General features: G+C 41.6%; 1 protein-coding gene across 2 annotated transcripts in view; it reads right to left on the bottom strand.

Moving 5' to 3' along the window:
• Positions 1 to 18,439, bottom strand: part of TBC1D12 (TBC1 domain family member 12) — an 83,646-nt gene that overhangs the window by 1,061 nt on the left and 64,146 nt on the right. For both annotated transcript variants that reach the window (XM_034776205.1, XM_034776206.1), the window contains 8 exons: positions 15,963 to 16,080; positions 15,478 to 15,584; positions 13,438 to 13,518; positions 10,305 to 10,399; positions 9,792 to 9,863; positions 8,684 to 8,812; positions 8,312 to 8,421; positions 6,364 to 6,622 (listed from right to left, as the gene is read on the bottom strand). In XM_034776205.1, the coding sequence (XP_034632096.1) occupies positions 6,364 to 6,622; positions 8,312 to 8,421; positions 8,684 to 8,812; positions 9,792 to 9,863; positions 10,305 to 10,399; positions 13,438 to 13,518; positions 15,478 to 15,584; positions 15,963 to 16,080 (971 nt within the window). The remainder of the gene's footprint in view (positions 1 to 6,363; positions 6,623 to 8,311; positions 8,422 to 8,683; positions 8,813 to 9,791; positions 9,864 to 10,304; positions 10,400 to 13,437; positions 13,519 to 15,477; positions 15,585 to 15,962; positions 16,081 to 18,439) is intronic.

Below are 18,439 nucleotides of genomic sequence, written 5' to 3'. Positions count from 1 at the left end.
TGGGAAGGGATGGGAATGGGAGAGTGTGGGGGTCCCAGGCTAGGGGTGGGGTCATGTTAGGGGGTAGTCACAGGGGTTACTCCCCTGACCCCAAGCTTCTCCCCCCAAAAAACATTTCCCCACCAGTTGCTGTCCCAGCCTGTCAGGGTAAGCAGCTGGCGCACCGGGACACTTTGTTTACTTAGGTTTACCTCCGTGTCTGCGGACGCTCGAGGTAAACAAATCTCTTCCATCTCGGCCCACCACCAGAATATTATCCTGATAGCCCGGGAGCCAAAAGTTTGCTGACTCCTGAATTATAGGGTCGGCTTATGAATAGGTCATAAAAATTTTCCATTTTTACTTATCCATCTGGGGGGGGGGGGGGGGGGGTCGGCTTATAAACGAACCAGCTTATGATTGAGTATATACACAGTACCTGTTCTTCATTGCTCAGTGTGCAAAAGGGCCTGATACAGCAAAAAATGTGTTTGGCATCTCTTTCATCCCAACCATGGGTTTTGTACTCTTGTAGTCTGATATGGACTTCAGCAGCAATAGTGCAAATATTTGCTGAATATTGGATTTTAAATATTTTTCCTAAAACTTCTAAAGAAAAAAATTTGGGCACATATAGAAAAATGTGACCAGCTCCTGAGCTGCTAAAGCCCAGGAGAGATTCAAATGCCACAACAATTCAAAGCTGTACTAAATAGAAGCAAGCTATTTTGCTGAAAAAATGCCCTATAAAATTTACTTTAAATCCTATATCTTAGTCAATTTTTCAGTTAGGACATATTTCATATAATAAGATTTAATGTTTATTAATAAATATTTGTTTTCTGGACTCATAACTCAACTATGGCATTTTCCCCTACTGTTTCTGCACTGGACTGAAAGTTGGTCTTATACAGAGTCCTAAGGATGCCTGAATCTATTCATTTTAGGGCAACCATTTTATTATGGTTCTCTTCAAAGCTCCATGACCATGGAGCAGGCAAAAAAAAAACCAACTTCTCATAACTCTTGTTCTTCAAGATGGGTTGTTCACGTCCATTCCAATTAAGTATGCGCACACTGCATGCACGGCAGCCGGAAAGTTTTTCCCTTAGCAGTATCCATCACGTCAGCTCAGGCGCACCCTGGGATTGCACCTTTATGGCACTGGATATAGGACCCTGCCGACCCGCCACCCCCCCAGTTCCTTCTTGCCGGCTGCTCTCACAGAGGGGTAGGAGGGTGGGAATTGGAATAGACATGAACACCACATCTCGAAGAACAACAACAGTTACGAGAAGGTAGGTAACCGTTTTTTCTTCGAGTGCTTATTCATGTCAGTTCCAATTAGGCGATTACCAAGGCTAAGTTTGGAGGCGGGGTCGGAGCTCAGAGGTTTGCTGACTGTAGCACTGCTCTACCGAAGACTGCATCATCTCTGGCCTGCTGGATGATAGCGTAATGTGAGGTAAAAGTGTGTATTGATGACCAAATTGCCACTCTGCATATTTCCTGGATTGGAACATGCTCCAGGAATGCAGCTGACGAAGCCTGCGCCCTCATGGAGCACGCTGTAAGCGGAGGGGCAGGTACCTTTGTAAGGTTGTAGCATGCTCCGATGCAGGACGTGATCCATGACGAAATCCTTTTCATTCTGTACACTATTATGACAAACAGCTAAATGGACTTCCGGAACAGTTTTGTTTGCTCAGTGTAAAAGGCTCAGAGAACGTCCGAGTGACATTTTTGCTCCCTGCTGCTGGAGTGCAGATTAGGGTGGAAAACTGGTAGAAAGATGTCCTGGTTGACGTGAAACTGGGAGCCAACCTTAGGAAGGAAAGCTGGATGCAGCCTGAACTGAACTTTGTCCTTATAGAACACAGTGTAAGAGGGCTCTGATATTAAGGCCTGGAGCTCAGATACCTCCTGGCTGATGTGATTGCCACCAGAAACACCACCTTGTATGAGACGTACAAGCAGAGTACATGTTGCCAGCGGTTCGAAAGATGGCCCTATTAGTCTGGAAAGGACCAGGTTGAAGTCCCATGCCGGGAACGGCTGTCGGATGTGCAGGTATAGCTGTCCAGGCCTTTCCGGAAATGACTGACCATTGGGTTGGCAAAGACCAACCAACCACCTGCACCTTGATGGAAGGCAGAAATGGCAGCCAAGTGAACCTTTATTCATGACATGGACAACCTCTGTTGCTTGAGATAGAGAAGGTAGTCCAGTATGAGGTGTATGGACAGCGTTGTGCTGACCAGATTGAAAAATCTCTTCCACTTGGCCAGGTAGGTAGCCCTTGTGGAAGGTTTCCTACTGCCAAGGAGGACTTGTCTGACCGGGTCCAAACAAGCGAGCTCCATTGGGTTCAGCCATGGAGCTTCCACACTGTGAGGTGCAGCGATTCAAGGTTCAGGTTCTGGAGATGGCCGTGATCCCGAGTTATCAAGTCCAGGAAGAGTGGCAAGATGATTGGGGCTTCCATTGACATTTCCAGAAGAGACGTGTACCAGTGCTGACGGGGCCAAGCTGGAGCTACCAATATCATTGAGGCCTCATCACTCTGAACTTTGAGGAGCACCTTGTGAACAAGAGAAATGGGAGGGAACTCATAAGAGGTGTCCCTTCCAGGGAAAGAGAAACGCATCTGTGATAGAGCCCTGGCTGTGATTCAGGAAGGAGCAAAAGTGTTGGTACTTCCTGTTCCATCGTGTGGCAAACCCCCACTGTTGGAAGACAGAAACCGCAAAATTCAGGCACAAGGATCACTTGTGGCCATGGAACGACATGCTGAGATAATCCGACAATCTGTTCTGTACTCCAGGGAGGTACAATGCTTCCAGGTGTACCGAGTGAGTTATGCAGAAGTCACACAGTTTGAGGGCTTCTTGGCACAGGGGAGAGGAGTGTGCACCCAGTCTGTTTATATAAAACATTGCCGTCGTGTTGTCTGTCATAACCAATACACATTTCCCCTCCAGATGAACTTGAAAGGTCTGGCATGCTAGGCTGACTACTCTCAACTCTCTGACGTTGATATGGAGGGAGAGCTCCGCCTGTGACCAGAGATCTTGGGTCCTGAGGTCTCCCAGGTGCGCCCCACCTCCCACCCCAATGCAGATGCTTCCATCACCAGCAAAAGGGATGGTTAAGGTCTGGCGAAAGGGACCCCCACGTTCAACATCTGTGGGTCGAGCCACCACAGGAGGGAGTCGAGGACCAGATGAGGTAAAGTGACTATCTCATCCAGACCATCCCAAGCCGGGCAATACACCGAAGCTAGCCACGCCTGAAGAGGCCGGAGTCTGAGTCTGGCATGCTGTACTACATAGGTGCAAGCGGCCACGTGTCCTAGAAGCTTCAGACAATTCCTTGCTGTGGTGGTAGGAAACTGAGGTTTCGAATGATGTTGCCCATGGACTGGAACTGCCATTCCAGGAGGTATGCCCTGGCCTGTGTGGAGTCTAGTACCGCCCCTATATACTCTATCCTCTGAACTGGGGACAGAGTTGACTTTTGCACATTGAGAAGCCCAGTTCATCAAAAGTTGCTCTTATGAAGCCAATTTGTGCCTCCACTTGCATTCTGGAGCGGCCCTTAATTAGCCAGTTGTTGAGGTATGGAAAAACCTGTACTTGTCGCCTGCGCAGGAATGCAACTACGACTGCCATGCACTTGGTAAACATTCGAGGAGCCACTGACAGGACGAACAGGAGGACCGAGAACCAGTAGTCATTGTGGTTCACTACGAACCTGAGATACCGCCTGTGGGACAATGTGATCGCAATGTGAAAGTAAGTGTCCTTCAAATCGAGGGCAGCATACCAGTCCCCTGGATCCAAGAAAGGGATAATGGAGGCCAAAGACCATGCAGCTCCTGAGAAACCTCTTCCACCAAGGGCTTCCTGAAGTGAGGCTCAGGCAACCAGCTTTCCTTCCTCCACTTGGGAGGAGAATTCTGCCCTGGAGTCCTCCAGCAACAACTCCATGAATTTGGCAGTTGTAATTGCCAGGTGATTAGAGATCCAGAGTTGTAGCCCCCCGGTGGCATATATTTTTCTCCCGATTTTTTGGGAAGGGCCCTGGTAGCCTTGGTGCTCCCACTCATTTGCCACTAGGGAGTCTGGCGGCAGGTGGGTATAGTGGTGCTTAAACTCTTTCCTCTTTGCTCTTGGTAGTAAAGAGGCTGGAGTCTGCCACAATGTCTTAGTGGTCTCTTGTCTGGTCCCCATCAGAGGCAGGGTAAAATGGGAGGGACCAGAAAGGGCAAGGATGTCCACCATCAGGTCAGAGGACTCAACCACCTCCTCAACCTGGTTGTGCAGGTTTTGTACTACCCTGCGCATGAGTTGCTGGAGCACCCTACTGTCCTCTAGGGCTGGGGCGGTTGATGTGCCCGCCACGGCCTCGTCAGGCGAGGAAGAGGACGACGAGATCCTAGGCAGAAGTGGGTTGTGCTCGCTACCCTTGACATCGAGGGGATCTCACTATCTGGCCGGTGCCAGCGCTATCTGTGCCACAGCGAGCACGGCCGACGTCCATGTCGGTACTGGAGGTATCAGTGCCGGCAGTACAGCGACCGTCTGGGAGGCCGAGGGCACATATGACATCGACTCCACAGAAGCCGACCTAGAATAGGACAGGTGGCTCTCGCCCTGGCGGAAAGCCCAGGGGGTCCAAAAGAGCCACGGGGCTGCCACTGACCCAGCCATGGTCCCAGCTAGAGATGGTGTCTTGTCTGCAGGACCTTAAACTCCTGCTCCTTCTGGATCTGATGCGGTAGGACTCCGCTTCCAATCAGAGGACTCTGTATAAGAGGACATGGAGGAGTGGATCCCATTAGTGCCAGAGAGCAGCGTCTAGGGCTATGGGACCAACGCAGCTCTCATACCCATGTGCTCAGCGACAGCACCGGTCCCCGGTGCCGAGGGGATGGCGACCAGGGCAGCGTCAGCACCAGTTTGCCCCTGGACGGCACCGGGGGCCTCACGGGTGCTGCTGAGACTGACACAGGAATCCTGTCCCATCTTGGGGAAGAGGGGGGCAGGAGGGGAGAAAGAGGGGAGGCGATGCCATGAGGGCAATCAGGTCTTCAGCCAGTTCAAATGCCTCCAGTGTGGAGGGCATCTGCAAGTCAAGGCTCTCCCGGATTGGGGAGTGGAGGGGGTCTGGACTCAACTGGTCCCAGGGAGGCGGGGCAGGAATGAACACGACCCTCTATGCAGAAGCCAAGCTCGCGTGGCCTGACACAGGTCTCACAGTGGGCTCCTATAGCGCTGCTCTGGGCATGGGGGAGCATCCCCTCTCTGGTCTTCTCTTCTTATGGGGGACCGGAGAAAGAGAGGTGCCACCCACTGCCCTGCGTGGAGCTCCTATGGGGCAACACCTGCCGGTGCCAAGAGTCTCTACTAGAGTCCTTTCTCAGCGCCGACTCGTGTCCTGACTGTGCCGGGGCGCCACGCACTGGTGCCGAGGCGCTTGGCATCGGCCCCACCGAGTCAGGGTCCAAATGGAGACACAAAGCAGCCTCTATCAGAAGTACTTGAGGCACTGCTCCCTCTCTTTTTGGGTGCTCGGCCGAAAACCCCTGCAGATCTTGCAGCACTCCTTGAGGTGGCCTTCACCCAGACACTTCAGGCAAGAATTGAGAGGGTCACTTTTTGACATATGCTTGCCACAGTCTATGCAGGGTTTAAACCCCAGGGATTGAGGCATGCCATGGTACTGGAGAAAAAAGGGGGGGGGCAAAGGGTGCACCCCCAACTAAATCCTATCTAAATCTAAACTAATACAACTATATGGGATAGACAAACTATTTACACGAAGAAGTCAAGAAACTAGGGGAGTTGCACTTACAGAGCAAGAGCCACGAGCATTCCAGCCAACCGTCACTGGTGATAAGAAGGAACTGAGGGGGTGGCAGGTTGGCAGGGTCCTATATCCAGCACCATAAAGATGCGACCCCAAGGGGCACCTGAGCGGACCCAATGGATACTGCTAGGGGAAAAACTTTCCAGCTGCCATGCACACGGTGCGCGCAGACCTAATTGGACTGGACATGAACCAGCACTCTAAGAAGAACTTTCATTCCTGCATTTATTTTCCAATGAAGGAAGTAGTAAGCCATCACCTCCATGAATGACACTGGATCTGCTCTTTATAAGTAGGATGCACTTCACATGAAGAGAGCAATCCAAACATATGCTTTTGATACAGTATTTCTTCTTTAAAAAACAAAACAAAAAACACACCACCAGATTTCCAGCAGAAAATAGGATCTATAATGGGGGAAATTACCCTACATGTTTTGAAATTATACAGGCCACTGTCTATTTTGAGAAATGTATATTAACAACTTTTAGTCACATTATTATTTTCACTCACCTGGGCCCATTTTTTGTTACTATTCTGCATCTGAATAGCTGCAATGCAACTAAAAAGCTTTTCTGATGTGATGTCTTCGGGCAGTTTTGTTAGAAACTGTGCTATATGAATGAAGTCCATCTGTAGGAGAATATCTTCATATAATCGAAGGATTCCTAATCCTGTTCTAAACAAAAACTCTTCTCCATCTCTACAAAAGACATCCCAGACTCGACAGGCCAGATCAAGTGGTAGTGACTTGCTGTAGAGAGTGAAGATCCTATTATGTATAAAAAGGTAACCGGTTAGTGCTACTGTTTTACTTCAGAAACATGATTGGATCCCATACCCCTCCCTTCTCTAGGTTACTGAAAGCTATCAAATGACAAATTAGCACTGACATGTTCAAGAGCTAAATGTTTTCTAGTTTTATCCTTTGCCAAATAGTTGCAATTTTAAAAGCTAGCAGAGTTTTAGATAGTCCCCTAGAATGTAAATTCCCAATCTGAGATTCTCTGCTATTTCCTTCCCATGCTACAGGGAATACTTCATTTGAGAGCCTTCCTTTTTCCCTCCTCCACAGAGCAGTTCAGATATTTCCCACCCACCGCAATTCAAAGGTCTCCAAAGAGACAATGTGGAGTAGGGATATACAACACTCTGAACAGGGCTTTTTCCTTGAATTTTGTTTTGGTTTAGGCTTCAGTAGCATTTTTGTCGAATTGATTGGAAAAGGCTTGAGGCATCATATGGACATGGTCACAAAACAAATGTTAGTTGTTCTGAAAGGCAAATATGACATTCAAACTTTAGGTTGGTTAGCAGTTTCTGAACAATTTCATTTTTTAGGGACAGACCAACGTTTTGTTATTTTGGGGAAATGATGGCATGACATTTACTCGAATGACAAGACATTAGACATTGGCAACATATACAATTCATGACATACATTCAGGATCACTTCATTTCTAAATCCAGTCATTTCTGGGATGAAGCACACCACCTCACAAAACACTTTAGAGTTGTAAAAGGAGAATATTGGAATCAATTAAGAACTTGGGGAAACTTGATTAGGGAAAAATTTTTTTTTTTTTTTTTTTTTTTTTTACATTTGTGTTTATATTGGTGGCAATCCAAAACTACTTTGAAGATGTGTAGATGTAGCAAATTTTAATTATTTTTTTTCCAATAAAGTTTAATATATTTGATACAATAGTACTACCAATTAATATGTCTTGTAGTTACCGATCATGGATCAACTCAATTAAAAAAGTGTTTTTAAAATGTTAATCTGTTAAATGTATATATAAATATGTATTGTGGTACTTTGCCCATGTTTTTAAAGAGTACTAACTATTTTCCATTCTTCCTTTATCTTTCTCTCTCCTCATTTTTAGTGTATTCCTCCAATTTGAACATTAAGAACTTTTACATGTTTGTTACTTCTAAGTCTATACTTTCACTTCAATTCTTATTCTTTTATTCTGCCTCTACCTTAGTTTTCCCTTCAGGCTCTCCTCTTATTCTTTTACTCAGTATCCTTTTACTGCTCCCTCTACCACTACGACTGGACCAAAATGTCACTCCCTTGAGCCTCCTCTTTCTGCCAAGGTTACAACTAAGCATCTCAACTATGTGGTAATGGAGCAAGGTCAAAAGGCCTACTAAATTCTTTTAATCTTGTTTTCTATATGAACGTATGTGTTATTTCTACTTCCAGTTCAAAAATATATACTGATGTTGGAACTATGTGCTCCTGTCAGGGCTGCCATGGGATATGCAGCTGTGCAAAGTAATTCTCCAGGAGTTCGTGAGACCCAGAAAGTTTGGAGGTAGTTTTAGTCCCACAAAAACTCCTGACCTATACTGTACTTCTGCTGGGGAAAAAAAGTGATGCAAAAATGGGGGGGGGGGGAGGAGGGAATCACAGGCAGTTGCTAAATCAGATTTGCTGTGGCCATTAACTTACCAGTCTATCAAGTATATGTCTGGAGTAAGACTATATGATTTGAAGTGAAGAAATAGTTTTGGGAGATTTTCTTCAAAGAATACTTCAAATGCTGCAAAATATTTCAGCATCTGTAGGGAGAAGAATCACAAAAATTGAAGATCTTCAAACCTTAAAACTCGTCCATAGTACAACAAATTCAGCTTTTTATTTCTCTAGCAATGTATGTCTTTAGGTAATTAATCACACTCACTTGATTGTCTAATTCTAACCATCATTAGAAACTGTTTGCTATCCAAACAAATGAAGGATTAAAATGTTACTAATAGTAAGAATACGTTCTGAATCAAAGAACAAAATCAAGGTCTAATACTTTACAATCGGTTAGCATACCATGCTGTGATCCACACGAAAAAAGGCCAGCTGGCATGGCTTGTTTAGGAGGTTTGCAAAGGCAATGAAAGCATCTGCCTCTTCCAGATTGAGAATGAGTACTGCGGCAATGAAGGACATCCCTTGAACCTTCAATGGGGAAGTGCAATTAGCACACAAAGAATAAATAGCACAGTATCTTATATGTTTGTAAATGCGAATATTTATAATCTGCAATGTGTCATTAACCAGTTATACAAAATTTTGAGATGTATACAAGATAATATGGTTAAGTAAAGGCAAAATATTAAATCAGTAATTTACAAAATTCTTTACAACATGTAGCTAAAAACAGCGATAACATGGCTCCAAGAAAATCATATTTATTATGCAGAAGAAAGTTGGGGATGTTTGTCACTGAGGTTCCAGGAAGGTTTTGGGTGATTAAAGGTGCTCTGGGATTTGGAATGCCCCCCTCTTTAAGGAAGACAACAGGCTGGATGCAGAGCTCATTAGCTCAGCAAAGACAGAGTTTGTCCCCAAATTCATTGTTCAGATGTGGAAAAACTGCTACAGGGAAAAGAATCACATGGAAAAGGGTTCAGGCACAGCCAACTACATTGGAACAGAGACAACATTCCAGTTACACAGTAGAGTCAACTGGAACATTTCCGTTAGCCAATGCCATTTGTTCTCATGCCCCCAGCTCACACTCCTTAAGTGCATATATAAATAGTTAGCTACATTTAAACTTTTACACCTCTGCTGCCTGGAAATCTAGGAGCAGAGAAGTCAAAGTGCCTATCCATTTCTCCCACTGTTTCTACCTGCTGACATGTTTCACCTCCATCTCATCTAGATGACAATAATGTTTGGAGACTTTTAAAAAGAGCATTTTAACAGCAACAACCTACTTTCTTTACAGAACTTCCCTACCTGTAATAGCTGACCATAACATCAAGTAGGTTTTCAGAGACATATGCATCATATGTTCATTAAGATGGGAATTACTTTTAAAACTGCTGGTAGCACAGCACAATAAAAGTTCAGAGAACTAGAAGCTTTGATATACTGCAACTTAAATACCTGCATTATTAAAAATATATCAGTGCATAGAGCAAATACTTACATATCCCACATCAGGTCTGTAACACGTATATGCTCCTAAGACACTATGCAAGAGATCATGATATGGACCTCCCTTGGGGAGAGAAAAAAAAAAAAGTGAATACTTTTGTAAAGCTTTCCTCAACCTAGGTAACTAAACCAATTAAATCAATTATTATTTTAAGACTCAAAGGTGAGCCCCTAAATTACTATGCTATTAGTAACCATTGAATCCCCAACTTCACCATACACATTAATTTTGCGTCAGGATCTACAATTATAAAAAGCAATTCTTAATACAGTGTTACTGCCAAGAATACCACCACTGCTACATTAAAAAAAAAAAAAATGGTGTCTTGAGTTCAAGGGCTATAAAATCTCATCTTAACTTTTCAGTTATTTTGAATGGACAAACACACAATCAAATATACTTCATTCAAATGACACCACAAGCTCTTCAACTCTTGACATACAGTACAAAATATGAATTCACAACGCTATGGCCTCTTCATGAAACAGATTCTAAACCTCTCACCTTCTGAAAAATATAGAAGGACGGAAATGTGCGTGATATATCCAGCTTAATTAGTTCCAGGCTGGCCTCACGGTCAGCAACAGACACACCTGCATCTGCAAGTAAACAAAAAAAGTCATTTACGAAAATGGATAAAATATGCAGCTACTTCTGTAGACATTTCTTTATTAGTCAATATGAAGTCACATGCATACACAGAAAGAACTTCAGGAAATTGTCTGTCTAAAACAGGAGAAAAAAAGAATTAATTCTTGTTCTCTGAATGTACTTCCTCCACAAAGCCATACTGTAAGAGTTGCATACCTAGGAACATACTCAGAGAACTTTTTTGAAAGAGAGGCTACTTAGCTTACAATAATTGGAGTTCTTTTAGATGCCTTTGTCCACCTGGATCTCGCTGTAAGTGTATGTGCACCCTGTGCATGCAAACCTAGAATATTTTAGCCTGCAATGTCTGTTGGAGGCTGCGCATGCCTCCTTGCACACCTTAACTTCCCCCCACCTCCAAGACAGGAACCTCTCTAAGGCATGCTACAGACGTTGCCTGAGCCCTTGTAAAGTGCACCCTAACTGTAAAGGGATGGAAATGCTCATTCATAGTATAAAAGATCTTATCAGTTCCATTAAAATCAGGCCCATGGAATACCCAATTGGTGCTGCAGGCAGAGGAAGCTCTTTGGCACCCTAACCCTTCCATGCCACCAGTCTCGGAGATCACTGCCTCACCTCTGTGTCCACAAACTATATAAGTATCAGACCAGTGAAAAAAAGAAAAAAGAAAAAAAAAAAAATCAGGCTTTTCTTGTTTCTCCAATTTCTCACCAAAAAAATCAGAAGGTTTCTGCCCACTGATACCTGGAACATGTCCTGATTTTTTTAATTGATCAGGACAACACAAGATAAAAGATTCATTACAATAAGTTCTTGCTGCCTTGATCCCCTCCTGCTCCTGGACCTCCCCACCACCCAATTTGCAGCGTCCATATTGTATTATGCCTCTTAACTGCCAACTCCTGTTGAAAATCAGTTCTAGGGTCACATGGTTAGAGTCACACAACTCCTATAGTGAGGGTCTGAAGGCAATGTCATGAAGGAGAACCAGAGTTAACAGCCACTTTACTAATCCAGAATTGTCACTCTAGTAATTCAAGAATTGCCAACTAACTTTTTCAACTGGTTAGCAGCAACCACTAAGAACTGTTTAGCATCAAGATACCACATGGCAATCTGCTTAAAAACAGGTTTAAGGAACTGCACTGCTGTGAAAACAGGAGTTTCAATCAATCAAGTAGAATGGAAAATATTAATTTCTGTAACTCATTCCAAGTTGGCTCTTAACAGTTTTTTGTTTTTTTTAACCTTACTGGACTACAAAAAAGTCACGTCATGAAATCTCATTTTCTCTTATTAAATGTGTATAAAATTCAGAGTAAGTAAAAACTTCAGTTTCCATTAATAAATGCTCGTCAGTAAAATAAATACTATAACAGCCAGTAGGCGGTAGCTGTACCTGCCAACATTTAAAAGCTAGAAAGTTATTTGAGGAGAAAAAGAGAGAAAACTTGAAAATACATGAGATTAGAAAAGCTTTTGGAAAGATGTGAAAAAAGAAGAATATTTTGCTAAAAGAATTAAGGCCAATCTAAATACATAAAGTAAAATCTCTGGTATTTTCTGGACTTCTCTACATAATCATCAACTAACGGATCTTCCTGCTCTTGAAAATATTAGGGGGAGGGGGGAGGGGAAACATACTTCAAGTCTATTTGGTTTGGACTTCCCTTGGACATTTATAAGAAAAGCAACATAAATGCAACATGAATACGTTAAGCCGGAGCTAGAGCCCCATTTTTCCTTTTTAAGGGTGTCAAAATAAGCAAATGAACATTCTGCTTGAAAGGTGATACTATAATAATAATAAAAATTAAAATCAAACTGGTGGTGGTAATACAGTACAAAAGCAAAAAGGATATTAAAGTAATTTAAACATGTATGCCAAAGATAATCAAGCTTAGTGTCATGCTCATATACACAAAGATTTTTAAAAACAGTTTGCCTCAGATTAGTCACAGATGTGGACTGAGGAAACCCTGAGTAATTTACTGGCAAAGAAACTTTTTGTCCACATTTCTGCTTAGACCATCCAAATATTTTTCACTTTCACATGACTGCTGTATTTTTGAGCTGCTGTGTTTTGAAAAAACAAAGTGATTGTTATGGCCGTAAACATTTTATTAGCCTCTACAAAAATAGTACCCCCACTTAGAGTACAACAACAAAACAAAAATAATTAAATGAAATGACATTTTAGAGGAAAAATCTCAGTAGTAGCAGCACAATAGATTAATACTTATGACAAGGATTTTTTCAACAATAAAAGTAAGCCATCCCCGCAATATGCAACTGAAGAAATGGGACAAAACTGGAAAATGCAGAGGATTTAAAATTACACAGATGTATGTATTTAAACAAATGTTAATATCCCCATTTTACAGATCTGAGAGGGGCAAGAGGGTCTTGCAGTTAGAAACCAGACTGGGATGAAGACCTCAGGCAAATCACAATCTCTTCATATCTGTTTCCCATCTGTAAAATGGTTGCTAATACTTTCCCGTCTCAGGGCTGTTGTATGGACACATTCATTTATGTTTGTGAGGCATTTAGATAATGTTTTCACCTCTCTTAGCCAGAAGGCAGAGAAGCGATAATGAGATAACGAGAACCATACAAGCAAGCTAGGAAATGGCAGAGATTGTACTAGAATTTAGGATCTTCCAGCTCTTTTTGTGCTTGATCTCCTAGACTTCTGGAAAGACACGATGTCACTGGTCCTGGATTTTCAAAGACTCAAAGGAAAAACATTCACTTAAAAATTAATTCTGACATTAAGAAACTGCTCCCACCAACATGTCTTTTTGCAGGTACCTCTCTTGGCATGGGGAGCGCTAGAGGGCATTCACTCTGTGACCTGCTACGAGAAAAAAGCATCAAGGACAAACCACCTGAACACACTGAAGGTTTTAATTCTCATCTGAATTGAACCTCTGAGCCTTCAGACATTTGCCCATCTGTATGTCAAACCATACAAAAAGCCCTGCAAATCATGTTTGGTATTATCATTGTAAGAACACACCTTCTATATCATTCTCTGAATTTGTCTCACTGAAGCTTTTCCATCGTTCCTTGGCTCTGGATAAGAAGATTTCATAGAGCTCTGCAAAACAACAGAGCAAAACCATAGCCAACACACACAACCATAATGAAATGTATTCAAAACAGAGCTCTTCAGCTCTGGTCTCAACTGCCCTCCGCCCCCACCCCCAAAAAATCTATGGTCTAGGATCTTAAAATGAGAAAATCCATTAGATGAGGTTACTAAAATTTCACTGCATTATACTTTTACACATATAGAGTTCCAGAAATATCTACTATATTATGCTTTGTTCAGTGATGAATATTCAAATCACAAAAGAGGGTGTAGAAACAAATCCTTGTTTTCTTACACGTTTATTGAAACAAGCCCAACTTGTAAAAGCAGACTAGTACTGTGTCCAGTTCTGGGAAAGATGTGGACAAACTGTAGAGAGTCCAGAGGATAGCAACAAAAATGATAAAAGGTTTAGTAAACCTGGTCTCTGAGGAAAGGTTTAAAAACTGGGCATGTTTAGTCTTGAGAAAAGACAACTGTGGGAGGGGGTCAATAAGTCTTCAAATATGTTAAAAGCTGTTATAACGAGGATGGTGATCAATTGTTCTCTGTTCCATGTCTTGTATTATCCTACTTCCTTAGTCTCATCAAATTTACATGTCTTATCTAAGGCTCAAGAATTACTATCACTTATGATTTTTAGAATGAAAAGCTAATAAATTTACTTTGAAGTTTCCATTAAAAATTGGTATTTATTATAAAGAACTTGTGAAGGTGCAACCAACCAATGTTTGGCTGTACATTGCTTTTTACTCCCGCAGACGTGTCTTGACCTACCCAAACTGCTCCTTTTACAGTGTTTGGAATTGGGAGATTTATTTTTTATTTGCAATTTAAAAATCAAACAAAAACATTGAGCCATCTTTCCTAAGCATTGGCTTTGGCATGGTATACCAGAGCTTTTCCTCTATGTAGTGGTTTCAACAGAATTTAGAAGAGCTCTTCTACCTGTCTTTTAGCTATATAAAAAGAGTTTATTTGCTGGGTTTTATTTGCTATTCACCAACAGTTCATGGCACTTGACCCATGAGAGCATTTTATTAAAAAAATCACCACAGGCAGAATACTCGTTAATAGTATGTACAATATATAAGGAATAGAATAGCACTTAGTTGGTCATTATGCTCTTGCAAACACTCAGGTATTTCAGTTTGATAGCCTGGGTTAAATGCCTGATGCACTGAAATAGTTTTGAAACAGGTCAATATTTAAAACTTGTGCAATGCATAAAAATGTATAAAAATTGCATGAATGAAGTTAGTACCAAGTTTTAAACACGTAACTCAGCCTTTTTATTCTTTTCTAAATGAGCGGGAGGTCACTAGAGCATATTATAACCACACTCATTTAAGTATATATATTATTCAAGCATTCTTCCTGCCTCTGCCCCAAAAAAAAAAAAAAAAAAAAAAAATCGAATACCTAAATTCAGTTCTCAACTTAGAATTTTAATTACTCTAATCCACAAGTGAAAAAAAACTTTCCTTTATGTATCTTTGGGGGGAAATGTGTCTTTATACTCAAAAGATGTGCTCCAGAATAAAAAATTCTGCAATTTTTATATATTAGTTTCATAGCAATGAAGAGGTGTTTAGAATGGAAACAAAAAGTCCTCATAGCTCACAAAGGACTGTGCTTATAAAGCTGTGAAATATTATTTCTATAACGAGTGAACACATCCTAAAGATGTCAGTAGTTTTCTTCAAACCTGACTTTTTTCTTCATTTTAAAAACTATTAAAAACTCACTCTATTCATACCTTTTTAAAAGAAAAAGCCTCATATAAGCTGACAACCATTCAATGGCAAAGTGCAAGATTTCTGATTTACCTGATCTGTAAAAGGGATCATCCCCCCATATCAGAGACAGCAAAGAGAGGAAAGCAAGGGGGGGGAGAATCGGTACTAGTTTGGATAAACAAAGTAAAGAATTTTGCATAAAAGGGTACGTATACATGACCCGCACCATGAGTAATATTTAATTCATTTCCTATAGCTAGACTCCAGACCTTCCCACGAACACTTGGGGGTAACCCCTGCCACCACAATTCTCGAACTCTTCGGGTAGTACGCCTAGGGGGGAAAAGAAAAAGGAAATTTAGCAATTCCTGTTTCCTGACCTCACTGAGAAGTTTAGCAATAACATGACAAGCTACTACCCATGTCAAAATTCGAAGCTCTCTGCTTATGCTCTTGGACTGAAAAGGGTTAAGATCACAATGCCTAGCAACCTACTGTAAGGAACATCTCATGTTGCTATAATAATTCCTCATTACATCTGAAGCACTATTGATGGGATATAAACCTTCTTTGGCTAGTAGGATCAGTTCAGCATATGGTCAGGAATATGGAGGAAGAACATGAAATGGGTAGTTCCTCTGTGTTCGAAGAGGGGGGAAAAATAAACCACATTTGTATTAGATTTACACTAGAAAAACCGTGTTTACTCACATGCCTTCCCAGTTAGGTAATATTTCATTGATCCAAATCACCATAGCACTAGCAATATTCTCCTCTTGCTTGAATCGTTCTTTCATTATTCTTTTCCTTTTATGTGCTTCTTTAATTTCTGTTAAATAGACAACAACTTTTTAATGCATGATTCTATAGGAGCACTGAGCTGGATAGTTAAATATTCTGATAGTTTTGACCTTTTCCAGAGACTCAGAGTTAGACATATGAAAAATACATTTGCATATGAACTGCTTTAGAGATTGAAAGCAGGGATTATCAAATTAGTTCTTTAAATAAACTCATTTCCCTAGAAGACAAGTCATGTACAAATACATAGGTCTTCTTACATGCCTCATTGTTAGCTTAAAATGTAGTCCTGCTTTAAAAAGTGACTATAAAAATAACAATGCAGTGTTCTATGTTTACTGTAGCTAAATGATTTCCATGTCAAATGTACTCAGTTTATCAAATATTTTTCTCCAAAACCAACCATGCAAATCAATCTTGGGGCCTGAGAGTCAAGCTGGCTTCTATCCTTTTCATACATCACTCCCAAAAGGGTCAAATTGGGAAGCAGGGAGAGGGTTTATATGCTCTTGTGACACAAAGCAATCCAGTCTTTCCATCATCTAATGCCATGTTTCTTCCTCCATTATAGTCTGTTTCCATGACAGCAGCATCTTTCTCAATGGTTTTCTTATGTCATCTATTGCCTTCCTCTTTTCTGTCTTCCCTCAGGTGGTATCCAACCCAGGGCTTGTCTAGGAACACAGTTTTTTGATATCTGTACAATAGGTCTAAAACTACTACAACCTTCTTTCTCAAATCATTGTCTCTACAACGTGCTGGCCAGTCCTTTGTGCCATACATCAGTGTTGGTTACTTTATCCCACCAGCAGACACCAAGTATTCTTCACAAGCATTTCTGATGGAATGGATTAAGTTTCCTGTTGTAAGTTTCTGGCATTTGCTAAGTTTCAGAAGCAGATAATGTGAGTGTCACAATGGCACCACAGAACTTTATCTTGGTTCTTGGGTGAATCTCGTTGCTTTTGCGGACAGCTGCTAGCATCGAAAAAGGCTCCACTGTGCTTCCAAGATATACTGCTAACTCCTCCTTCAACGATCATGACTTTCATTTTCTTCCAGATAATTCTTAATTCTACTTTGGTGGCCTCACACTTGTCATTGGTAATGGTCTTTTTCATAGCATCATCAATCATCATCATCATGTGTCCAATAGAAAACATCATCTGCAAAGGTGAAATCCTGAAGTTTTCCTCTATTTCATATAATTGTTTCTTCCTTTCATGATGCTTTTCACATCACGTAATCTATCACAACGCAGGAGAGGAAAAGTGATAAAATGCACCCCTGTTGCGCTCCAGTGACTATATCAAATCAGACAGTCTCTCTATTGTGTCCTTACACAGCACTTTGAACATTCATACAGCATCCTGGCCCATGTCACGATCTTTCTAAAAAGCCCATATTGTCGCAAGACCTTCCATAGCAACTCTCTATAAGTGCAGTCCAAAGTTTTGGTGAAATCTATAAAGTTCAAGATTAATCTTCTCCTGTAAGCAAGGCCTCTCTCAATCAATCATCTCAGGGTGAAGACGTAGTCTGTACACAATCTTTCTGATCTAAAGCCTACTTGCTCAGGATGCAGGTTTTCATTTATGAACAGTTTTCCTCTCCCAATAATACACTACAGAACACTTTTCTGGTATGGAAATTAGCATTATTCCTCGCCAGATGTTGCTTATCAGTGGTTTTCCTTTTTGGGGGGGGGGAAGGGAATTTACAGATCACACCTTTCTTTCCTCCTCTGGGTAGAATTCTCGCCCTTAAACTGTATCACAAAGTTTATGTTTTTCCATGAACTACCACCTGCTCCCCAGCTTTACACATTTCAGCAGTGATCTTATCTTGACCTGGCACTTTGCCATTTTTAGCTGCTTAATTGCTTCCTCTCTTTCTGCTTCTGAAATTTCTAGCATTGAGCTATTTAATTCTTCACCTTCTTCACATCCATCAATTAGAATTGTTGGCCCTGACTGGTTGAGTACTTCATTAAAATATTCTCACTATTGTTCCTTTTGTTCTACTTTCATTAAAAATCTTCCATCTTTTGCTTTTATGATACCACCACTGATGCTTCTTTGATTTTATTTTTTGTCAAGCTATTCTCTCATCTTTCCAATACAACTTCTTTATCTTTCTCGACATACCCCTGTTGCAGCATGCATTGTTGTTCCTGCTATTATATCACTCGTGCTTGTCTCTTTTAAAAGAGGAACAGACAGAAACAGAAAGCTGAGAATCTGCAGCAAACGATGGCAGCTTCGAAGAGGTAGAAGTAAAACATTCTACCATGTACCAGCCTAGTCTAAAAGTTTTGGAGGAAAAAAAATATTCCTTCACCTGCATGTGCATCCCACAATCTTTAATTTTGTAAATAACCGTATTTG

Source organism: Trachemys scripta, chromosome 7 (genome assembly GCF_013100865.1).
Source record: "Trachemys scripta elegans isolate TJP31775 chromosome 7, CAS_Tse_1.0, whole genome shotgun sequence".
NCBI classification, from domain to species: domain Eukaryota; kingdom Metazoa; phylum Chordata; order Testudines; family Emydidae; genus Trachemys; species Trachemys scripta.
The sequence above is the reverse complement of the archived record's forward strand: the minus strand, read 5'-3'. Positions and strand labels throughout refer to the sequence as shown.